Source organism: Pezoporus flaviventris, unplaced genomic scaffold, assembly GCF_033815535.1.
Source record: "Pezoporus flaviventris isolate CSIRO_AGI_PZ_B2104156 unplaced genomic scaffold, CSIRO_AGI_Pfla_v1 ptg000025l, whole genome shotgun sequence".
Lineage (NCBI taxonomy): Eukaryota > Metazoa > Chordata > Aves > Psittaciformes > Psittacidae > Pezoporus > Pezoporus flaviventris.
Window position 1 is genome coordinate 6,021,935 of NW_026892573.1, and position 24,193 is coordinate 6,046,127.

Consider the following 24,193-nt stretch of genomic DNA (forward strand, 5'->3'; position numbering starts at 1 on the left):
CGTTTTCACTGTATGTCATTTGAAGAGGTACAAACTGTACTGTGGATTTTTTGTTGTTGTTCACAGAGATTGTCTTGAGAGTCTGGGTTTGTGTGGAGAGGTTGTATTTTTTATGACATACATACAGCTGGAAAAGCACACAAGTATTTCGTTGCCCAAGCCCATCTGAGGTTTTAAGCAGAAACAGAGAACTTCAGGCTACAAGTTGGGAACAGTTGCTCTGCATTCAGTTTAATGAGGTACATCTGTTTCAGGATTTGAACGAGAAGGTTGACTGGCCAGAGAGCTGTGAGGAATGGCAAAGGTGGTAATGGTCTTTAGCCATTTTGGGACAGATACCAAGATACAGGCTATTTTCACCGAGAGGGTAGGAGGGAGTTAGCTGGGAAGGAAACATAGGAAAAAAAAAATTGTGCCAAAAAGCTAATCTCTCTTATTAAAAATAAGATTTTTAGTATCCAGTAGAACTGTGATTTTCATTTCTAGGCTTCTTCTCTGAAGGTCTTCCTTCTGAGGATCAGGTTTGAGACGTGAGAGGCAGAACAACTCCCATACAAAATTATCTCACAGCCAGGCTTGTGTCCCTTACTGGTCACGAGGATCTTTTCTGCTGTACATTGTGCCTCTTCAGATTCACCCACACAGTGTGTCTGAAAGCACTTGATGGTTACATGAATTATATTGCCTTCTGGGTCACCTTTGTTGGTTCCAAGGAGCTTGATGGTTTTCTGGTATTGAGGGTGGTATTGGGGGTGGATGGGGTGATGTGATGGGAGATGTTGGTGATTGGGATTTGTTTGGGATGTGCTGGCCTGTGCAAATCTTGCTTCTGATGATTAATCTGAGGAAATGTTGGAAGTATTTTTGGAGGCAGTCTTGTGCAAACTGTAGTAGTTCAGTACTTTTTAATACTCATTCTGAAGTAGGGTGATGTGTGGCAACAAGAGGCCTCTGCTTGAAATAGGTTTTTTCAGAGCACTGTTTAACTTTGCATGTGCTGCTCAGGTTTCTCTTGAAGGGATACCATCTGCATGCTCAAGTGTGTCTTCAGTTGATGAAGTTTGGTTTTATATTGGTGGAGTGATTGCCTTGAATGCTGTTCCTGGAGCAGATGGCACAGTGTCCAAGGGCTGTTTGAGCATCCTTTGTGCAGGTGGTTGTTGTGATAGCCATGCTGGTCTGTGGGCTTTCTAGAGAATGTCATTTTGTAGGTTTGAAATTTGTCATTAAACTGCAGAAGCTGATACCAACAGAGGTGGAGTGAAAATACCATCTCAGGATGTATTCCTGTACTAATACTAATTCTCTCTCCAGGTTTGGGCACATGGTGCAGGCTGTGTTACTGAAGCTGGTTAAGGCAGAGATACCTATCTGAAAAGCTTAATTGTGCTGAGGACAAAATGCTTAGTTTTATGTTCAGAAAAGAACATTTGAATGCTCAGGAGAAAATTTTCCAGACGAAAAGCACTGAGTCATTGAACAGTGTTTTATGAAATAGGTTTTTTATGCCTTAATGTTCAGCACTGAGAATTAGACAGTGTTACATATGAATGTCTTTAAAGATGTGTTTTCCATTTGATAGATTGAGTATGAGAAGAAGAAGAAAGAAGATGGAAAACGGGCTCGAGCTGATAAACAACAAGTGTTGGACATGCTTTTTTCAGCTTTTGAGAAACATCAGTATTACAACATTAAAGACCTGGTGGACATAACCAAACAGCCAGTGGTATGTACTAGCTGTCTTGTAATATAACCATTTTCAGTAGTTCCTATTGTGTATATTTTCCATATCCAGAAAATAGTTTACTATGTATGCCTTTGAAACAGCTCTCTAAAACATAAATCATCGAGTTTTAAGTTCACCATCATAAGACTCTGTAGGAGTTGCAGTGAGTATGCTTTTTCTTGACGGAGGTGGTTTAGACAACCTAAATGGTTGCTTTAATACTAGAAACGAATTTCTGCACTGCTCTGAATGTCTCCCATGCTACTCCTGTCCTCACTGAAGTAACAGCCTCATTCTGTTACGGTTGGCAGTAAAGGGTGTGAGTGGTCAGCCCTTCCTTCAGTTTCTGAACTTTATCTTGGCATAGCAACAGGGGTTACTCTTTCTCTGTGGTTCTAGAAAACTGTGTTCCATGTGACTAGTATTAAATGCGCTCATTGTCCCTGTTAGGAGCTCAGGCATCATGTCAGCCGGCACTCCCAAAATCACTTTGTTTCTTTCACAAACAGAATAATTTTTAGACTAAGAGTTATGGGGTTGATACATGGGATTTATTTTGATTTTTTAAAAACATTTCTGATGTTTGTTTCCACAAACAGGAAAAGCTTGAAGACGTGTTTACGTGCTGGTTTTGTTATCCTGCAATATCTGACAGCCTCTTCATCTATGAACACTAACTTCCCAGTTCTTTCTCCCCTTCCCCCTTCTTGAGCAGACCAGGCAGGAGATGGGGGAGACAGTGACATGTGAAGTATGTTTGGTGCTTTTGATGTTTTTCACTGCTAACTTTGATGCCTGTCCTAAATTCAGCTGCAGTTTCCAGAAAACTTAAAGGGACTTAACTATGCTTGAGTCTAAATGCAACAATTTCAAAAGTTCTTAGGGCTAAGGCAGAAGAAGGAACAGTGACAACTGGATTATGGGAAAAAATATTCCTCTGTAAAAGAGGGGGAAAATGGAGATGTTTACTAGTTTTGTCACTTCACATTTAGTATGAAGTGGACCTGTATCAGAGTGTATCAGAGGATTTGTATAAGGTGCACAATCTGTTTGGTTAAGAAGCTGCACGAAGATGTTAACCCAATTCAAACACAGCAGGTTCATGGTGTTCCAGTACCTTGGGAGAAACTACCTGGATAATGTATTCGTGTCTTCTATGTCATTCATTTATCTAATGAGTCAACTCTTATCTGTGTGGCCAGAAGGTGTTTGGATCACGGGAGCTGAGAAGGAAGAAGGAATAGGAGGAAGATGTGGAGAGAGGGGCAAGAAAATGTATAGCTTTTTTATTTTTCTAAGAGATAGGTGTGACAGTCACTATGTTGATCACTTTGAATGTAAGACTCATAGAATAAAATCATAGAATTGTTAGGGTTGGAAAGGACCTTAAGATCATCTAGTTCCAACCCCCCTGCCGTGGGCAGGGACACCTCACACTAAACCATGTTACCCAAGGCTCTGTCCAGCCTGGCCTTGAACACTGCCAGGGATGGAGCATTCACAACCTCCCTGGGCAGCCTATTCCAATGCCTCACCACACTAACAGGAAAGAATTTCCTTCTTGCATCCAATCTAAACTTCCCCTGTTTAAGTTTTAATCCGTTACCCCTTGTCCTATCACTACAGTAAGTAGGTGCAGATTTATCCTGTTATCCCACCTAGCATGACTTCAGCTTGAAATAGTCACCCACAACTACCATTTAAGCCACGGGAGAACAAATGTTTTCTTCTTCCTGTGATGTGATTTACCTCTTAAATGTACCTGTCTCTGCATCAGCTCAGAGAAGCCTGTGCTTCTAACACAGATTTCTTCATTAAGCACCAAAAGTTGGGCAACATTAATCCCAATTTTTGTCTCAGTCGCTGCCCCAAAGATTAGATTTATAGGGTAGCTATTAAATTAGATACATAGAGCAAAATACCTCACATGAATTCTTCTATTACACTTGCAATGAATTTCTATGCTTATCTATGTATCTCCGCTGTCATCATATTTCCTGAATATATTCTGCCTGTAGTATAGTGGATCTGTGCTGGTACTTTCATCTCAGCAAATCTAGCCTTTTTGTTTTTTCTTTTTTTTAATCATTTTAGTAATAAAGACGTATTAGTAATAAAGACATATTTAGTAATAAAGACATATTAAAAGGAAATTGGAGACTAATTTGACCCAACATCACATGTGATTTGGGCTATATTTTTGCATCTGTGTTTCTTGAGTCTCTCTGTTGATGGCTAGAAGTTCTGTAGGGCTCCGGAGATTAATCAGACCATTAAGCCCCCCCTCCACTGAGTGCCATCTCAGTTTTGAGCTGTGTGTGGGAGTTAAGGGGTTTGTGTTCATTACCAGCCAGGTTTTTGACATAGGTGTTGGTGCCTATCCAGCTTCCACAGACCCTCTGAGAAAATAAAGGACCCAAATTTTCTTCCTGATGCCTTTCTTCAGCCAGTATGGTGATAAATTCAGAACTATCTTTCAGTGCATCATCTACCCCACATCTAAAGCTATCCTAATTTCCCGTCTGCGTTCCCATTAAAAACTTGTGTAGGGAATTGCTAATAGCATCCATTTCCATTTAAAAATACTGTCCCTCTGTTCCTGCCACTTAGCTGCTGTTTGCTCTGTGTGTGTGCACCACTGGTGCTGCCGACTGCAACCTCTTGTGTGCAGCTATGGGGATTTTATCTGAAAATGAAGTATCCATTCCTAATGCCCACTGTGACTTTATTGTTTGCAGAGAGCTATAGCTGACAAAAAAAAAGCCAAATGCCAGCAGGTGAACAGGCATCCGTTCCCCACACTGTACAGAGGCTGGCTGTTAATTAATCTCTACTGAATGCTCACTGCATTATTTTCTGTCATACTCTCTAAGATTGTCTGGGTATGTAATTTCTCCTCCAAGTTTCTAAATGTTGCAGTTATTTTCAGACATGAGGGAAAAAGTGCTGCTGCTGTCTCCTTGGCTCCCATTAAAATGAAGTTGTAGGTGCTTACCTCACTGCTCGATAATATTTAAAACACATTTGTCTAAGGGAATTAACATCCTTATTAGTGACGGAACAAATAAATAAGGTTGTTTTTCTTACATAATGGTAAATGTAAATAGTAAATGAAACCCTTGCTGCAGAGTATGTTGCATGTTACATGGGAAATTGGTGCCATCTTTATTTTGCGATCGTGAAATCACAAAGCGAGCCTAATCTGAACACAAACTGTTATTATATTTGGGAAACCTGGGTTTATTTGTTTTACTTTCTAATGAAAAATAAGAACTTGCAGTAGTAGTCAAATCTGTTGCCACCTACCCAGATGTAAATACTGAGTGATCCCTGGAAATAGTGCAGTAATTCTAGATTTGGACTTGATGGCTGAGAACATAACATGCTTTTTGTGTCAGCAATCAAGTGTTTGTGAAGAATGGAACCAGTGGTCTGATGTGAACTGTATTTTTCAAAATGGGGCAGATTGTTTGCGGCTTTTTTCTTGTGTTTCAGCTTTAAGTAATGGCTGTCCCAAATACAGTGGGGGTTTTTCCCTCAGAGTTTCAGAAGGGTTTTCAGAGCTCGGAGGTTAACTCCTCTCTCAGAAATTTTTGTCACCTAATTCTATAATAACATTTCCCTTTCTATGTAAAGAAATCATGAGGGAAGGGAAGATGCCTTAAATGTACAAACAGCTTGGATAGAGATTAGCTTCTGTGTTAGAATTATATCAACGTATTGGATCCCTTTCAGAGAGAAACTGTGGGCCCCTGGTTAGCACTCACCAGGCTCTAAAATTCAATATTTGGCTTTACTGGAGGAAGTGGAGGATATTTCTTGATGATATAGCATCAGACTGAGTAGTCTTAGTTTCTCCAAAATGTATAGGCCAACCTGGCACAGCACAGACCCAGGTGGAGGGTCCTGGTTTATGGAAAGAGAAGAGATCCCACAGGAAAATCGTAACATCCTCCAAACTCATCTCATCAAGCCACTTGCTCTCAAGTTCGGTACAGTACAGCAGGTTTATCTCTGATTTTTAATTGTCTAAAAGCTCCAACAGTTCCATCTTATGTGTGCACACAGAGTGATTTTTCGGGTTAACACTCTCTGCTGCCCTCCTAAAACCACTGCTGCTTGTTTCCCCCACAGCAGAGATGGCCAGCAGGAGATCCTCAGCTGGTGCAGTTCACAGACCGGGCTTGGAGTGCTCTCACTTGTGGCACAGATTTTAACCTCACTATTCACTTTAGGTTGGTTTTGTTCCGTTTTGTTAGGCTGCGGATTCAGAACTCTTGGAAGTTTTGTTCAGAGAGAAGCAGAAGTGCCTGGGGAATTGGGCCTGAAACCCAGTTGAAATTAAAAGTGATCTTTGTATAACTGGGTGTGCGATTTGGAGGTGTGAGCAACTAGTGAGAGTGAACACTGCTATCACCCAAAGATATTGCCACTGAACAGCAGGAGCCATGAACCGTGCAGCCGTAGCAGTTTCATTCTGCCTGAGCCCTGCAGCATCGTCATGCCTTGTGACCCAGCTTCCCAGATGCAGACTAGGTCTTTACACCAGCAACTGCATATCAATGTACTAAGGAACTAAGCGCAATTACACTTTTCCCAACTCTCGTTAATCTGTCTGTGTGGTCTGGAGCAGAATTTAACCTTGAATCTGGGTGTTCCTTCCACCCCCTCACCATCTTTAGAAGTGTCTGTCAGTGACACTACTGAAAGCTCCACAACCTCCATGGTCAGCCTGTTCCAGCGCTCTACCACCTGCAACGTAAAGAAGTTCTTCCTCACGTTGAGGTGAAGCTTCTTGTGTTTTAGTTCATGGCCATTGCTCCTTGTCCTGCCATTGGGCACCACTGAAAAGAGTACAGCACCATCCTCCTAGCGCCTGCCTTTGAGATATTTATATGCATTAATGAGATCCCCTCTCAGTTTGCTCTTCTCTAAACAAGCCAGTCTCCCTCAATCTTTCCTCATAAGAGAGATGCTCCAGACCCCTCATCATCCCTGTGGCCCTTTCCAGTAACTCCTTGTCTTTCTTGTACTGAGGAGCCCAGCACTGGACACAGTACTCCAGATGTGGCCTCACCGGGGTTGAGCAGAGGGGTAGGATGCCCTCCCTCACCCTGCTGGCCACACTGTTTTTCACCTGCTTTCATCACCTTTAAAAGATGCGTTGCACAACAGCAGTGTCATCAGACAGAAATGTTTGCGCACCAATTGCTGTCGTAGCGGGCACATTCATGAGTAATGACAGCATCTCTGCGCTAGTCGAGACGTGGGAAGCTGTGTTGAGCTGTACATTGTTCTCCTGCTGCCACCTGCTGGGGTCTGCCTTGTGCACCCTCGGAGACTGACGAGCCATCCCCGCAGTGCAAAATGAACTACTCCTGCGCGCAGCCGCTCTGCTCCAAGAAAAGAGCCTGAGAAACTGCTTTGTATGTGCAGTCTGATGGGGTCAGCTTTCTTCTTGACAAAGACCCCTCGTTGCTTTGATAGGTTTTCAGGGAGAATTCTGCTCCATGAGTCCACCTGGAGTCTTGTCATTAGTGTGGGATCTGGGGTTTTGCTGCTTTGTCAGTTTTTGACGTGTACTTGGAGAGCGAGTAATGATCAGTTTCTCTAAAAGAGACTTAGAGACTGTCTGAGAATGGGAAATAAATTAAAAGCCCAATTTTCCCACTTAGCAAAAAATAGGCAGAGTGTGAGGAAGAGACTGGGCAATCAGCCTTCCCTTTTTTCTTGTATCATCAACAAATACTTGCTTTTTTTGATGAGTTGAAGACGTTGCTATTTGAGCTTAGTGGGAGTGTAGATACAAAAGATACAAGGGTTCCAGTAACCCCAGGTCAATGTACGCACTCAAAAGAGGATTAAATTGCTCAGAGTAAAGCAATTATGAATGTAATGTGGGGATTCTTAAGCTGTGTCTGCAGTTGCCATGGCAATCTACTTGCATCAGTCGCCATTAATATTTAAACAAACAAGCAGGCAAACGGCTCTTTAAAATATGAAACAAATTACGGGTGTTTATTATAAAGGGTCAAGGAGGGTGCTATTAGCGAGCTGTCTGCTGCTGAAGGTTATACTGCTGGTGTAACTTGGGCTTTAATTCTCTCCCTAGCCTTAATATTTGAATATATTAGAAAGTTCTTTGGCACCTACTCAGCTCTCCTCTAAATCTTACCTAGTAAAATGCTTCAGGCTTTGCACAAAGGCATGAAAACCAACAGCTCCTGGCTTTGGTGGGGTCTCAGTAAGGCAGGGAGTTTCAAGATAATTCCAACCAAAGCAAGACAGAAAGCCAAGAGCTTGGAGGGATCCAAGCAGGAGGAAGATGTGTGAGATAACTTTGAGCAGCTTCCAGTACCGAAAATGGCTACAGGAAATCTGGAGAGGGACATTTTACAAGGGCATGCAGTGACAGGACAAGGGGGAATGGCTTTAAGCTGATAGACAGTAGAGTTAGATTAGATATAAGGAAGAAATTCTTCCCCATGAAGGTGGTACGGCACTGGCACAGGTTGCCCAGAGAAGCTGTGGCTGCCCCATCCCTGGCAGTGTTCAAGGCCAGGCTGGACGGTGCTTGGAGCAACCTGGTCGAGGGGAAGGTGTCCCTGACCATGGCAGGGTTTTGGAACTGGATGACTCTTAAGATCCCTTCCAATTCAAACCATTCTGTGATTCTATAACCTCAGTATTGCCTTCCCAGAGGCACGGAGAGCTTCATTTCAGCAGCCTGTGGAGCATCCACCTAGGGAGTACCTGCCTCTCTGTGCCCCAGCAGGTCTGTTGCTGCCAGGCGGTTGAAGCCTCAATCATTATCACACAAGTTTGTGCCCATCAGCCCACCTTGCTGCCCAGTGACATTTGATGATTATGAACCAAGTCGGTGTGATGGAGCAGATCATGAGATGCTCTGTAGGAGCCGTGGTGATTGCCTGCCTGTATAATGTGGATTTTTTTTCCTTTCAGATCTACTTGAAAGAAATTTTAAGAGAAATAGGCATCTACAATGTGAAGGGGACCCACAAAAACACATGGGAGCTGAAGCCAGAATACAGGCACTACCAAGGAGAAGACAAGAGTGATTAACAATGGCATTTACGAAGCAAGAGTGAATTAGAATGGTTGCACTGAGGGAACTGTGGTGGGTTTACAGGCAGGACTGAGCACAGCAGTTCTGCAGGTTAAATCAATGGCAGATGATACTTTGTTATTTTCCATAGCTTTGTTGGTTTTGTTTTTTTTTCTCCCAAGGGATATTTCTTGTATGTTTCTACAAGTGTTTTTTGTTTTGACAGGAAAAAAATATTTCTAGAATAAACTTGGTTTAGATTTATCTTTATTAGAAATCCTTTGAGTTCTGATCTTACTTTTTCCTGGTAGCTTTGTGGATTTTCCGAGCCTCAGTGACTTTGAAGGAAACTGTAGTAGAATAACCTGTAAGTTTGTGTGTTTGCATTCCAGCAGAACTACCTTCCCTTCTGCTGGGATCTGTCAGGGCTTTGTCTGCAAAGCTGCAAAGGTACACAACCCTTTGTGCGCTGTTTGGGTGGGTTGGACATGATGCTCCTGTTGGGATCAGCCTTTAGGAAGAACAGCCACAGCTGCGGTGCTCATCACAGTCTTAGACTTCATGGGAACAAATGAACACAGCTAAATGAGAAGGCTGTTTGATAGCCAGGTCAGTGACTCCTCCAGGTGATTACTGAGAAAAAAAAGTGAAACGTCTGTCTAATAAGTAAGTTCATCAAGGAATAGATTTCTGTTTGGTTTTGATGATGTTACACGTTTTATGTTGAAGCATATCAATAAAAGCATTGTTTTAACTTGTACCACACAATGTTCTACATTATTAACTGAACACAAGCTCTGGTAGTATAGGTATGACAGTTTTTATTGCTGGCTTTGCCACTGGGTTACTATGTGTTTTGGGCAAGATGGCTTGAGGTATTTGTGTCTCTGTTCCCCCATTTTCGGAATGCATGTTGCAGGGGTTGTCTGTTCAGCATCCTTTTCGGGAAGGAGCAGGGAGGCAGATGGGATGGGACTAGTTCATTTGATCCTCAAAGCTTTTAAGTTTAAAAAAGAAAAAAAGGCAAAGAAAACAGTGGAAACCCCTTGTTGATACACCTGTAAATGAAGCAGAAGGTGAGGTTTTACAGCACAACTTTCACATTCCCTCAGGTCCTTCAGGTGCGTGCATCCCTTCAGCACACACTAATAAAACAATCAGTCTGCATGAAAAGCTAACAGTCCATTACTGGTCCACTTGGAAGCAATTAAAGGTTTGGAGCACGGTTAGATGCCTTTAGAGGTCTGTGAAACAACCTTGATCCTTATGCACAAGTCACACATTATTGCTCAATTCACTTTTCTCTAGTATTGCTTGTGTGTGTATATATCTCTCCACAGGAACACTTCCTGCTGGTGCTCAGCTTCCTGTGGCATGGAGCAACCAGTTCCTAGAAGGTGGACTGTAGGAGGTGGACCGCTGAGAGTTTTGGAAGAGCAGGCCACGTTCCATGGATGTGTGCGTGCTTTCATAACTCATTGACTCAGTTCTCCTCAGGTTCTCCAAGCAGGACCCAGCTTGATAATGGCTGCAGGAGATACCTGAGGATGCCAAGAGGAACCCAGGAAGTCAGCCTTCACGTCTTGCTACGGTATGTGATGTACCCCCCAGCAACAGCCAAAGCCTGCACACACTGCTGTCCTCCTCATGCTGTTCAGGTCCTCTGGAGACTTGCATTCACAATCATGTTGGATGAGGACTTCTGCTTTCCATGTGCTGGGCTCCTCTGTTGGATTCATATCCTGTTTGAGCAGCTAAGGTACCTAAAAAATCTAGGTCAGCTTCTCCCTTACGTTGCTCCTCATGTGGTCTTCTAAAACCATGCAGGGCACGCAATCCTGATATAGTAATGTTGTAATTCAGTGCTGCAGGCAAAAATAACCGTGCTGTTTCAGAGGGAAAAGGCTGCCTTTAGAGGGATCCCAGCAGGATTAGCTTAGCAGGAATGTAGTTTTGGTTTTATTTGAGTTTACTGCTTCACAATTTGTGTTCAGTTGAGAGGGACCTAATCAGTCAGTGTGAAATGGCAGAAGATATAAGCGGAGTAGGTATTTTATTGATCTGCAGAGTGCCTTTGGACAGGGTAAACAGGCTCTACTTAGGAGCACTGGAAAGCGTGCAGAGCATGCTGGGGTTTATGGGTTTTACAAAAGACTGATTTTTTATGGGCATCATTACAAATATGGAGAGTGCTAGAAGTAAATGAGTTTTCAACCAACAAGCAACAGAAGGGTTGGGGAAAGCCAAGGTGCTCTGGTGTGTTTGGAGCCTTCTCTGGACTAGCACCAGGTTTCAAGATAAAATGGGGAACAGTGAGGAAACTGTATTTCACAAATGGAACTAGGGAATGCTATACTAGGATAAACTAATAAAAGCTATCCAGTGGACAGTCCAGCAACCAGGCAGCTCCTGAAGCACTCTTTTACCTGCCTCCTTAATTTAAAGGCTTTCTAGCTTGTTGGGGTGTGACTGGAATTTTAGCTCCAAAAGCAGCCACTAAATCCATGTGGCATGAGGGAAGGGTACAACTGAGCCCCCATAGATGCTGACCTAGGAACTGAAGATGCTCTCCTGTGCCAACATCAGGACCTGTGCTGTGTGTTCAAGCACACTGCTGGTTCCTGCCTTTTGGGAGCACATAGTAAGTGTGGAGGTGGAGTTGTTAGCTGCTGTTGGTAGGTCATCATCCAGCCTGCAGCCACGCCGAGGTCTTGCAGCACAAACCACCCTAGACAGAAGCAGCAGGGTAAACCCGCTGGTGTGAGCCCCATATTCTCCCTTCTGTGGTAACTCACGGCACTGTGGGACTAGTCAAATTTCATGCAAGGTTACAGTCACGATTGAGCATCTGGGGCAGCCTCATTTGGATCCAACACTTACCAACCAACAAAACCTCTCCAGCTCTGCTCCGCTGCTTGTGCAAGGGGTCCTTAGCAAGTGCTGTTGGCAGGATAGCAGGATTGCCATCTGCCAAAAGGGAGGAGGAGGAGGCTCATAGGCATTCAAGTCTGATTCCCCGGCCCCCACATTTGGATTAATTTAAACCCTGAACTCACAGCAGTGATGAACACTGATTCCCTGCTGGTCTTCCCATGTGCTGCTGTCTGTCCGCTTGTTCTTGAATATCAGTGGTCAAAACATCAGTCCACGTGTGAGTCCCATAGGCACGAGCAGAATTATCAGTGTGCTACATGCCATTAAATGAGACTAAAAGCCTACTCTCTAGCACCAGTACTTGGCACTGGTGAGGCCGCACCTCGAGTACTGTGTTCAGTTCTGGGCCCCTCACGAGACATTGAGGTGCTGGAGCTGGCCCAGAGAAGGGCAATGAAGGTGGTGCAGGGCCTGGAACACAAGTGCAATGAGGAACAACTGAGGGACCTGGGGTATTTGGTCTGGAGAAGGCTCAGGGAGACCTTATCATTCTACAGCTGCCTGAAAGGTTGTAGTGGGGTGAGGTCAGTCTCTTCTCCCATGTGACAAATGATAGAACAAGAGGTAATGGCCTCAGGCTGTGCCAGGGAAGGTTTAGACTGGGTATTAGGAACAATTTCTTCACTGAAAGGTTGCTCAGGCATTGGAACAGGCTGCCAAGGGCAGTGGTGGAGTCACAGTCCCTCAAAGTGTTCAGAAACTGTGTAGATGAGGCCTTTAGTGACATGGTTTAGTGATGGACTTGGCAGTCCTGAGGTAACAGTTGGACTTGATCTTAAAGGTCTTTTCCAACCCAGGCGATTCTGTGATTCTCCCAAATGCCCATTTGTGTAATGAGAAACTTCATACGAGGTAAGCCTAGGTGGTGCTGGCATGGACATGAGCTGTGAGGCAACCATGGCACAGCCACCCCAGTCGAGACATTGCTAGCTGCCATTGTCCCAATGAATGCTCCCTAAAAGCCATCCATGCTTTGAGTCAGCTGCGCGTTGTCTTCACCAGCTGCTTGGAGTTGGCTCCAGCTGAAGGTACCTCCTGCGTGCATCAGCTGAGCCCACCCACATCCTCATGTCTCTGTTCCAGGATGGCATTTTCATTACTGGCTATGTTTACTGACTCCTGACAAATCATTCTTCTCACTAACACAGAGCTGAGCTGTTGCTCTGGGCTCACCTGGATGGTGGCTCTGCTTCCAAGAGCTGTGGTTGGGTACAACCTGTCCCATTCCTCACATCAGCAAGAGGACTGGAGGACTTTCTTGGTTCTCCTAACTCAAACTGAGTGTGGGTACCAGGCTGCAGGGCCAGCCTTCTTAGGGAGTGTTTAATTATTCCCACAGGGATGACAAACTGAAATAGGAAAGATCAAAAAAGGCTCTTTCCTGAAGAGCTCAGCACCTACTGCTGCAGCAAGTGTCTTAAGGTTCACACCTCTTGTCTGGCTCAAGGTCAAACTCTTCCACCTTCAAATCTCAACAATCTCAAAACCTTTTCGAGCTCACTGCATTGGAACAAAGAATTGAAGTGCAGCCACCTGAGAGGGGCTTTCTGCTCCTGACAGTGTTACACAGGGGTCTGGGCTTCTGCAGATAATGAGTTTGCAACTACAGGCAAATAAATAGAAGGGAGAAGCTGCTGTAGTTTGTTTTCAATCTTGAAAGGAAAAGAATGACTGTTCCTTTTCCCCTCTATCCCATTAATTAGTTTTACCTCTGGAGCTCATTCATGAGTGGGATTTCTATAGGGACATGAGCACCTCCAGGAGGCAGGGGAAGCTTCCAGCAGCTCCAAGACAGGTAACAAAGTACCAAGCACAAGAGTAACAGGCAAGGGCAAAGGCTTGATTAAAAGCAATGAAGGAAGTGATGTAGGGTCCTTCCTCAGCCTCCTGGACCTATGTCTGCATCCATCCAACTGCTTCCACCAGTGCACTGGGGGTGAGAAATGAGACTGACCCAGCCTGGGCTTCACACATCTAAGTTTCTCCAGAGAGGCTCACATAAAAGCCAGCACGGATTCCTGAAAAGCCTCCCTTTGCCACCCAGCCAAGCCTGGAAGAAGCTATTTACAGGAAGAGACTATATATAGTCCAGCAATGGGAGAGGCTGCAAGCAGCAAGGGCTCTATCCATGCAGGGTCCACCAGCACAAGCACCCCCAGCCACATCTCCCTCCTGTGTGTCCTTCCCAAAGACTGCAGTAACCAAGGTGGCCATGAACACAAACCCCTTCTACTCATGTGCAGCTGCAACTTGCCTGTTCAGCTTAATACTCAGGTGGGTTTATGGGGGTCTGAAGACTTTAAGCCCCACCACAACAGATGAACTGGATGTGCTGCCAGATGGCTGCTGGGCCAGGGCAGCCCAAACCAATGGGTAAAGGGCTGCACTGACCCCTTAAATGCCTTTTTGTGGGCAGCTTGACCATATGGCTGCAGGAGGCTAAGAATCATCAAACCCTGACTCAACTGGAGGGGCCAAAGGTGCCCAGCTCAGGTACAGGCACTGCTGTAAGAAAAGGAAATGAACCTCAGCCCCTGAACTAGCCTATTCCAGTAGCAGCAGCAGTGTTTTGCCTGCTGTACATCCAGTGAGCAGGGAGGGAACATCCAGCTTCACATGGCCTTTTTTCAACTACACTTATTACAAAGAATTTGGGAAGTTAATCCTTAAATCCTTTCTGGACATATGATTTTTTGGACATTCCCTATAAAAATCCGGCAGCTGTATTGCTTTGGCAGTGCTGCCAGCCTGCGCACACCTTGCCGAGGAAAGGGGCTACGCTCTGAAATGCCAGCTCTGCTTCTTCGTGCTGCTGCTGCTGGTGGTAGTAGCAGACCAGGAAGCGAATCCCAGCTGTTGGCCCCCTGGACAGCAGGAGGCTGCAGAGAAACTATTGCTCAGCATTTTTCTCACCATATTCAGCCACTACCTCATCAGTGAGGCTGATATAGCCCTTTTTAGACTATTTTCATGCTCTTGGTTTGCTTTTCCTTTCTGCCGTAAGCAGGTGATGAATGCAGCTCTAATGGCTAGAAACACACATCAGCTATGCACATCCTCAACAACATCCTCCTACTCCTGCATAAGACACTTCCAGGTCACCAGCATTTGCTGGCCCGCAGCCCTGGCCACAGCCACTTGGCTGTGATCTTTCCTTAATAGCTCCCAACTACAACCAAAAGGCAGCCAAGGTGCAGGGGCCACAAACCAGCACAATTGTGCTCCTAGCAATGGATTTTGGGTGGTTTATGGCAGACTTCCAGCCTGGGCAAGGCTTTTTTTTAAGCCCTATCAAGACATTTATCTCTGAGCTAAATGAACACCTTGTTTAAATGCTGTTCTCCTATTGCGGGCCAGCAGCGATGAGATGTACTTGCTGGCTGGTGCAGGGTGAAACATCTCGGTTCACAAAAGCAGCTGCATCTGGGAAAGCACAGCCTAAGGTGGAGTGGAGGCACCTCACCTGCTCCAAGCCAGCAGCAGCAGGTCTGTTCCGTACATCTATTCATGTAGGACCTTCCCTCTACAGGTTCTCTTTCCTTGTGCCAAAGCTGAGGGCTGCAAAAGGCTCCAGAACTGCCACCCACCTGGTTTTAAAGCTGTCACAGAATCATAGAATGGTTTGGGTTGGAAGGGACCTTAAAGCTCACCCAGTTCCAACTCCCTGCCATGGGCAGGGACACCTTCCACTAGACCAGATGGCTCAAGGCACTGTCCAGCCTGGCCTTGAACACTGACAGGGATGAAGTCCTTCAGTTCAGGCTGAACTGAAGCACCAGGGTAACTTCTTACGATGCAGCATTTTCATCAATTCAGTAACTCCAAAGCTGTAGCATTACAGCAGCATGAAGCTTTGCCTTCTCCAGTAACTTTAGCTTTTCAGTACCCAGAAAACAGCTGCATGAAGAGGCACCAGAAGAAGGGGAACTGGGTTGCAAGGAAACACACCAGCTTCATTTCCACCTCAGAGCTGTAGTACAGACTGTTGACAAGTGTATTTACCAGCCACAGACCTCCCACTTCACAGCACATAGCAACTCCCACAAGGCATCGGATCTCAGTGTTCCCTCACCCTGCCTTGACTGTGGGCAGCTGCCACAGCAGCACAACCCAGACCACTGCTTGTCACCCCCACGGTTTGTCTCTGCCATCAAGGGTAGTTAAACCTCTCCTCCCTGCTGCCTGGCAGGCTTGGCACCCGAGCAGTGAGACTTGTCCATTTCCCTGGGAAACTGAAGGCAGCGGTGCACTGTTGGGAAGCATAGCCAGCAGCAAAACCACTTCTCTTGCAGCTCACTGGAGGGATGAACAAAAACACCTCCTGTATCTCAAGAGCCTCTGAAGTGACTTTCCTACAACAGGAGAGAAGAGAGACTTGCCATCATATGCTCCACCCTGTAGAAAAGCATGAGACTATGACCTACGCATTTGTACACACCAGTTCAACATCCCAATTAGCCAGGAGTAGCAATGATGGCTCACAATGTGCCCTAGGCCATTCAACCCAACAGCAAGGCTGTGCTCAGCATGCTTTTAAACCACCTGTTTTTCAAAGCACCTCCTCATTCGTACTCAACTGTCACACAACAATTTGCTTCAGGCTTGTTCCCTGTGGATCCCATCCTCACCAGTCAAGCCAGGGCAAAAGCCCTTTCCATTCCCACATGCCAGCTCCCTCCACTCAGTTTTGGATGTTTTAACTCACTGGAAATGGGAGCCAGGGATATTAGGGGTTGCATAGCAAGACCAGAGGCTGCATGGCCACGCAAGCACTGCCCTGCTGACACTAACTGTACTCCACTGAGAAGCAGAAGTCTCAGACTAAGCAAGTACTTGCTCTCCCCTTCAAGGCTCACAGCTTTTAACAGAACATAAGAGAACATCCTCACCTGGCCCCACTAAAAAACCCTCTGCAAGGAAAGAGAGTACGCTCAGTGATTTTATTTAGGCTGTGAACCTGCCTTTCGACCCCATAGGGTGAAGGCAGAGGAGCATCATTTTACATTGCTCGGATGACACCATTACTGTACCTCAGCCAGAAGTGCAGCTGGTCCAAGCCCCCTTCTTGGGAAGGTGAAAGATATGTAAATGAAGTTCCCACACAACTAAAATAGGGAGTATGTAAACTAGACAGGAACCTCTGAGATAAGTAGGCCACTCTCCCCTCCCTCCTCCACAGCCAGTATCTCACTCCTCCCAGCCTGCTGCTTCATCTGTCTCACCCCCTGCAGAAACCTAGCTCTGGCCAAACCTGACAAAAGGCAGCAAAGATGCCAAAACTCGGCAGTGGAAGCCTAAGAACTCACAGATGAACAGGTGGCAACCAGGTCATGCCCTCCCCTTTTGGCACCTTAACCTGTACCTCTGCCTCCACCACAGCAGAAAATCATGGGTGATTTGCAGCCCAAGGCAATATCCCTGTGCTGTCAGCAGCAACATAACCCCCCCAGCCCCATCTGGGGCTCTGCAAAGGCGTTTGTGTTCCTTTATTCAATCCAGGCTGCCACAAGTTCAGACAGGCAGAAAGCGCAAGGAACCTGTTACTGTCGCATCTCAGCAAGAACCAGAGAAGCAACCGCTGTTTGCTCCAGGTCTGTCAAACAGATGCACTTCCTAATGGGGAACACAGCAGGAACACCAAGTTATCAACACTCAGCTAAGTCTCAAGCCCAGACACACCTGCTGTGTACAAGCTACGACAGGGCCAGGCCATTCCAACATTTCTCTCACCAGTAAGTACAGAACACCCCAAAAATCCTGCAGTTTGGGAGTTCTCATTAATCTGCTCCTGAACAGCTGTCAGATACACAGGAGCCAATACCACAGCCAGCCTGCATTGGAAAACCCTCTCCTCACAGTGTTCCCAGTACCTGGGCTCAGAGGGAGTGCTAGTGTTAAACTCCTGCTCCATCCGTCCTCCTACTTTGATCCTGAAGTCGTACTACAGCTGAAAACAGACTCAAACATCCTTGTCTGACAAAGCAGCTCAACAGCACACATTCCATTCTTGGGTTTTGTTATTAATTTGGTATCTCTTCCAGAGGTCTCTGCAATCATGAAAGATGAAGGGGATCCACTCCATCATGATGACATTTCCTGGGCTTTGCCCGATTGACCTTAGCCTGCTCTTGCAGTCCAGTATCACAGGTAGAAGCTGCCTGAAGTCTGTCGTCAAGCCATAGTGTGCCAGGACCAGACTACGCTACTGACAGTACCAAATCCTGGAACACCTTGCTGCAACCTCTCCTGCAAGTCACCCTAAGAAACACATTAGACCAAAAGCCATCACCTAGAATGGATTTAAATGAGTTTTATTTTAGACAATCTACATGACAGATGTTTGTTGGGTTTTTTTCTTTAAAACAATGCCTCCACTCCAAATCAGGGTCAAAATAAGTGAATAAAGCTCAAGATGACATCAGTCCAGTTAGACATTGCCAATTCCTGGTGTTGTGCCGATGAAGAAGAAACAGCAGCCAGCTATGAAGACAGGTGATCCAAAACCATACTGTTTGATTTGTTACTGAAACAAGAGTAGCAGATGTTAGTTCAAGGTCACGACAGTAAGTTTCTATAACTTACTTGTGTATTCCCTAATTCAATCTGAGCTGCCATAGGCTGGCAGGCAGAAAGCGCAAGGAAGTTATTTTCGCATCATAGTGCAAACCAGAGAGCAACAGGAAAAGTGCTCGTGGTCTATCAGAGGATGCTGATCATTCTTCTGATCACACAGAGCAACTGGCAGCTGCTGAGCAAGCCAGACAGGATACTCATTCATACCCTTTTTGCTTGACACACCAAGTTTCAGGTTTCCTTTCAACTAAGGGCATATCCTAAACAAGTACTAAAGCTTACAATGTACATACTGCCTCTTACAAGAGCTGTACCAAGAAGCTGTCATAGGGTTTTTTTTGCCTCCCACTAGAACACCCTGCTACTATTTCTTTTACTCCATCCTGAAGGAGATGGAGATACCCAATTTACACATCCAAAAGGTCTGCCCAAGTAGGGGAGATGAACACAAGCTTCTGCATTGAAGAGGCACCTTCCAGGTGACCTAGGCCTGTTCCAGAGTGCAGAACAGGTATTATCTCCCCTCAGGCAGGCTGCAGGAGGTGGTGTGTCTGTTCTGGCCAATAAAAGCATTCCTTTAGTTGGGCTTGTGTTCCACACTACGAGTTGGTTCATCTTTACATGACCTGCACACCAGGAAGCCTCTAGGAGGCTTTACAGATAAATTTAGCTGGCTATAAACAGACTTCATGAGGCCACAATGACTGGGCAAAGCAAGCAGCTACCCCCCACTACCAGTCTACAGCAAATTCCATGGCACTCCAAATAAGCCTAAAAATTCAAGTGTTGTGATCCAAGGACTGTTTTGCTGCAACCACATTCCAACAAAGTCATTAAAGATAAAGCAGACAACAGGAGATGTCTGAGCTCAAACAGCTGGAGATTCCAGACAGTATAAGGTGAAGTACTTGATTATTACCATGTTCCCGAATTCAGGGCAATTTTTAAACACAGTTCTTGCATAACAAAAAGTGGCACCAGAATAAGCAAGAGGGAACCTGATCAAATAAGATATTTCACAATTAACACCCTGTCGTGGTGCATTTCAGAGAACATTGTCTTTAAATCACATAGTTACATCTCAGAAAGGCAATTCTTTCTGCATTTCTTAGCCATGAAGTCACCATGAATCACTGCAGTGAAACTACTTCCCATTCGGTGTAACTGAATAGCACGAGGGAAGTCTCAGGCACTGTGCGTAACACAAAGCACCAATTAGGCTGTACTGACTTCAACCTTTAAAGTTTAAGCTGGCAGCTACTGTTCAACTTTAACAAGGACACAAGAGAACAAGTGGTGCACTGAAAGAACTAATCATGTGGTTGGGCACATTCACCCAGTACTTACACATTTCTCAATTTCTAAGCCATCCTTAAAGAAAATCATATATGGGGTCACACCATCCTCACGGAAATCCAGGAGAGCCACCATACCATCTGGATTCATGTTCTCTCCTACAAAGAACTTCAAAGAAACGCATTACTGAGACATTTAATGAGCTATTACCAGGAGAAAGTGCCTTTTTACACAAGAAAGCTATAACATCTCCAAGTTCAATTTAAAACTCCCCCTCACCAGCTGCAGGGATTTTGCTTTCTGCAGCTTATCCATTTTAGTGCCACCTAGGTACCTCAGCATTCAGCACACCAGGGGGAAGGGATGCCATTCAGAGGTACCTTGACAGGCTTGAGGTGGGCCAGTGTGAACTTCATGAAGTTCAACAAGGCCAAGTGCAAGATCCTGCACCTGGGTCAGGGCAACCCCAGGCACAAATACAGGATGGGGGAAGCTGGATTGAGAGCAGCCTAAGAAGGACTTGATTGAGGGTGTTGATAAGCTCAACATGACTCAACATGCATTTGAGGCCCAAAAAGCTTCTGTATGAGGGCTGCATCAAAAGGCACGTGACCAGCAGGTCAAAGGAGGTGACTCTACCCTTCCACTCTGCTCTTGTAAAACCTCTCCTGCAGTGCTGAGTTCAGATCTGAGGCTCCCAGCACAAGAGGGAGACAGACCTGCTCAAGCAAGTCCAGAGGAGGGCCACACAAATGATCAGAGGGCTGTTAACACCTCTCTTGTGAAGACAGGCCGAGTTGGGCTTGTTCAGCCTGGAGAAGGTCTCCAGGGAGATATAAGAGCAGCTTTCAAGTACACAGAGGGAGTACAAGAAAGCCTGAAGACTTTTTACAAGGCAATTTTGTGACAGGACAAGGGGGAATGGCTTTAAACTGAAAGAGGTAGAACTAATTAGATATTAGGAAGACATTCTTCACTGTGAGGGTGATCAAGGCAGTAGAACACATTGCCAAGAGAAGCTGTGGTTGTCCCCCATTCCTGGTAGTGTTCAAGGCCAGGTTGGACAGGGCTCAGAGCAACCTGCTCTAGGGGAAGATGCCCCTCCCCATGGCAGGCAGGTTGGAACTAGATGATCTTTAAGTACCCTTTTAACCCAAACATTCTACCATTCTATAGTTTTACCACACTGTTATAAAGAGCAGAGTAAGACACAGCAGGTGCCAAAATTATACATCTTTCAAGTCTTAAAACTCCTCGGCTCCTAGATGGTGCTAGCTACAAATGCAGTTCTCTACAAGCATTGCAAACTGAAATGAAATACCTGAACACCCCAAGAAATTCTATGCTATTTCTTTTCTCTGACTCTCAAGAGTCTCTAATACCCCCAAAGAAGGGCAAGTTACATGTCCTGACTCCCAGAGTCCTCAAAATTCTCAACAAGCTAGTTCAGCCAATGAACCAACCACAGCTTGTATCACTGCCACACTACTGTAGGGATACATAAGTTTCATTACCTGGTAGTTTTTGAAATTCGCAAGGATGTGTTTGATTTGCTCTGCAGCCCCTGTCATGAAAGGCTTTACTCTCTCTGGCTTGTGTTCCTCAAGTCTGGCTTTGATTCTGGAAAAAAAAAAATAAATCTGAAAACATGTTCTAGTTTAATAACTCCACTGAACAGCATCACATCATAGCAGAAAGATTTGTTAGCAGTCAAACTGTCTGATTTTGCTGCTTTTCCCCCACCCACTCTTAAAGCCCCAAAATTTTAACTTAACTTTGTTAGTCAATTAGCAGAACCGTGCCTGACACTTGTATCAAGTTCATTTTACTTCCAAGCTAACAGTAGACAAAAAAAAATAGCAAACCATTTTCACAGCACAAACAGTACTCTCTCTCAGCATCACAGCCTTTTCTCCTTTAGTACTAACCCACTGAACCATAAGCAACAGAAGTTACACCTTGAATTAGCAAAAGTTCCATTCACATGTTATTTATGGGCATTTAAACTGCCAAGTTACAAATACTTCAGTAAGCTCTTCTTCACCACCTCACCCCCTTCCACATGAACACCTGGTACTGATAAATCCAAAAGAAAACAGTAAGATTACAAATAACATTCAAAGCACATGACGGGTCCTGTACATCAGCCAAGATAAACTCAGATATTCCACTATCAATTCTTTAGAGCTCCGGTTTTGCCAAATATTAAGACATTATTCAAGTTCACAGCAAGTTTGGTACCTGTATCAGAACTAAGAACTAACACCTACAAGAACAAAGTTCAACACTGTTTTCAAAATCTCAGCAACCTAAAACTTCTGCAATCACGTTTAAAGAAAAAGCCTGCTGACACTTACGCTTTCATGTAATCCTTGATGTACTTCTTGTAGGATTCTTTTGTAAAGCTGGTTTCTTGCAGGTGGTGGTTTATCACTATATCAACACCAGTTATGACCGTGGCTTCTGTTCCATCTCCCTCAGGACCTTCAGCAGAGGCATTGCCACCAATTAGAGAGTCATCAATTTGACCCTCTGTCCTGGTGACCATCTAGATTTAGAGACATCAAAAAACTTAACGGCTCTGCAAAAATCTTAACGCTACCGCTCTTACACATCTATGACCTGACAGCAGGGCATGACTTCAGAGCCACAGTTAAATGCAAGGAACCTGACTGCAGCCCAAGCACAGGCTTTTTAAGCCAGGCTCCTCTCCCAGCACCTGACATTCACTACACCACCAGCACTGAACTTTCACACAGCAACCGTGGTAGCAGCCGTCTCTGTCCCAGCCACAGGCACCAGGCCGGGCCGTGCTCCCCCCGCTTAGGGCCCCTCGCAGGGAAGCCAAACCCTCTCCCCAGCCCCAGGCTGGCTCTGAGTCACCGCGGCGAGGCCTGCCTTCCCTCCCCGCCATAGTCCTTTCCTGAGGTGGACAAGCTACTCACCTTCCCCTCCACTTCCAGGCACAGGCCGTTCGCCACCTCCCGGATCTTGTAGATGTCCGAGAACATCTCGTCCTCTGCGGGGGGACGGACACACACAGGCGGGCGCCGCCGCGTCAGCTTCCGCCCTTCGCGTCCCCGCAGCCGCCTCCCCTCACTGCCCTTTCGGGCCCCGCTCCGGCTGCCCGTCACCCCCATCCGGACCCAGCGCTCCAGCCCGTGCCGCACGGCCTCGGCCCGGACTGTACATTAACCCCCCCTCCCCCGCGATCGCCGGCGCGGCTCCCCTCAGTGCACATGCGCGGCACCGGCAGGCCCAGCAGCTGGGCGCAGGCCGCGGCCAGCCGCTTCTCCCCTCCCGCCAGAGCAACCTCCCGCCCTGCCGGCCCGCCCGGCCCCCTCCCCGGCGCGGGGCCGCCGCCCTTACGGCTAATGCAGTCCCGGTAGATGATCATGGCGGCGGCAGGCGCAGCGGCGGCGCGGTCTCTGCGCAGCGACCCGAGATCGGGCGGGAGCTCGGCGGAAAGGGCCGAGTCAGCGCCTGCCGCAGCTCATATAGCGGGCACGGCACGGCGCGTCACCGCGCACGCGCGCTCCGCCAGCTCCGCCCCGCGCGGCGCCCCCGCGCGGCTGTTTGAGGGGGAGGCGGTTGGTGGCCGTGATGGGGCGGCCCGCGGCGTGTCGGGCGGGTGTGCGTGTGTGATGGGGGTCGGTAGCGCAAACCGCCCCCCCGAGCCACAGCCGTGCCGGCGGGAGGCCTGAGTGCCCGTGCTGACGGGGCTAGGGGAGCTGCAGTGGAAGGCCAGCGCCTCTTTGCCCTCAGGTGAGGCTTGCCCTCAGGTGAGGCCGGGCTGTCGATGTAGCGGCCTGTGTTCCTTGAGTGGCAGTCTGCTAGGTCGCTGTACCCTGCTTCCTCAGATTTCTGAGTGCTCCACTGACCTGGGCATGAATCGCAGAGTCAGCTAGGTTGGAAAAGACCTTTAAGATCATCAAGTCCACCTGTTACCCCAGGACTGCCAAGGCCACCACTAAACCATGTCACTAAGGGCCTTGTCTACATGGTTTGTGAGCACTTAAAGGGATGGTGATTCCACCACTGCCCTGGGCAGCCTGTTCCAATGCCTGACCTGAAAAATTCAGTGAAGAATTTTCTCCTAATCTCCAGTCTTAAACCTCCTCAGGTGCAACTTGAGGCCGTTACCTCTTGTCCTGTGTCATGGTTTAAACCCAGTCAAGCAATTCGTTCGCTCACTCCCCCCCCTTCTTGCCCTCCCCCTGCTCCCGGAGGGACGGAGAGGAGAGTCAAAAAGAATGCAACTCCCACGGGTTGAGATAAGAACAGTTTAGTAACTAAGGTATAACACAAATCACTACTGCTACCACCAATGATAATAATGATAAAGGAAATGGGAAGAGAATACAACACCTCACCACCAGCCAACCAATAATTCACTCCCCAAGCCTGACCAAGCACCGACCCATACCTCTTCCAACCCTGCAGTCTCCCAGCTCTTCCGGCTAACTCCCAGTTACATCCTGGGCATGACGTGCTGTGGTATGGAATACCTCTTTGGTCAGTTTGGGTCAGGTGTCCTGTCTCTGCTTCCTCCTGGCTTCCCTCCTCCCTGGCAGAGCATGAGGTCACAAAGTCCTTGG

General features: G+C 46.5%; 2 protein-coding genes and 2 non-coding genes across 5 annotated transcripts in view; 1 reads left to right on the forward strand and 3 right to left on the reverse strand.

Moving 5' to 3' along the window:
• The window catches only part of GTF2F2 (general transcription factor IIF subunit 2), a 96,550-nt gene extending 86,998 nt beyond the window's left edge, over nucleotides 1-9,552 (forward strand). For both annotated transcript variants that reach the window (XM_061457329.1, XM_061457328.1), the window contains 2 exons: nucleotides 1,583-1,726; nucleotides 8,690-9,552. In XM_061457329.1, the coding sequence (XP_061313313.1) occupies nucleotides 1,583-1,726; nucleotides 8,690-8,809 (264 nt within the window). In that variant the 3' untranslated portion in view covers nucleotides 8,810-9,552. The remainder of the gene's footprint in view (nucleotides 1-1,582; nucleotides 1,727-8,689) is intronic.
• A 7,648-nt stretch (nucleotides 9,553-17,200) lies between these two features.
• LOC133271789 (small nucleolar RNA SNORA31) lies at nucleotides 17,201-17,336 on the reverse strand. Its single transcript, XR_009744259.1, has one exon. It is a non-coding gene; the product is annotated as a small nucleolar RNA SNORA31 (small nucleolar RNA).
• Nucleotides 17,337-18,021: 685 nt separating this feature from the next.
• On the reverse strand, nucleotides 18,022-23,135 carry TPT1 (tumor protein, translationally-controlled 1). Its single transcript, XM_061457331.1, has 6 exons — nucleotides 22,965-23,135; nucleotides 22,541-22,614; nucleotides 21,953-22,143; nucleotides 21,110-21,215; nucleotides 19,647-19,763; nucleotides 18,022-18,249 (listed from the first exon to the last, which is right to left on the reverse strand). The coding sequence occupies exons 1-6, from the start codon at nucleotides 22,990-22,992 to the stop codon at nucleotides 18,247-18,249; spliced, it is 519 nt and encodes a 172-aa protein (XP_061313315.1). The 5' UTR covers nucleotides 22,993-23,135; the 3' UTR covers nucleotides 18,022-18,246.
• LOC133271788 (small nucleolar RNA SNORA31) lies at nucleotides 18,309-18,438 on the reverse strand. Its single transcript, XR_009744258.1, has one exon. It is a non-coding gene; the product is annotated as a small nucleolar RNA SNORA31 (small nucleolar RNA).
• Nucleotides 23,136-24,193: the final 1,058 nt, after the last annotated feature.

What these genes read in the sequence shown, in the direction of transcription:
- TPT1 (XM_061457331.1), bottom strand. Translation starts at nt 22,992, where the DNA reads ATGATCATCTACCGGGACTGCATTAGCC. An exon ending in GCCTGGAAGTGGAGGGGAAG is followed by an intron (nt 22,144 to 22,540) that starts GTGAGTAGCTTG and finishes CTCTAAATCTAG; the next exon opens with ATGGTCACCAGGACAGAGGG. An exon ending in CGAATTTCAAAAACTACCAG is followed by an intron (nt 19,764 to 21,109) that starts GTAATGAAACTT and finishes GTTTCTTTGAAG; the next exon opens with TTCTTTGTAGGAGAGAACAT.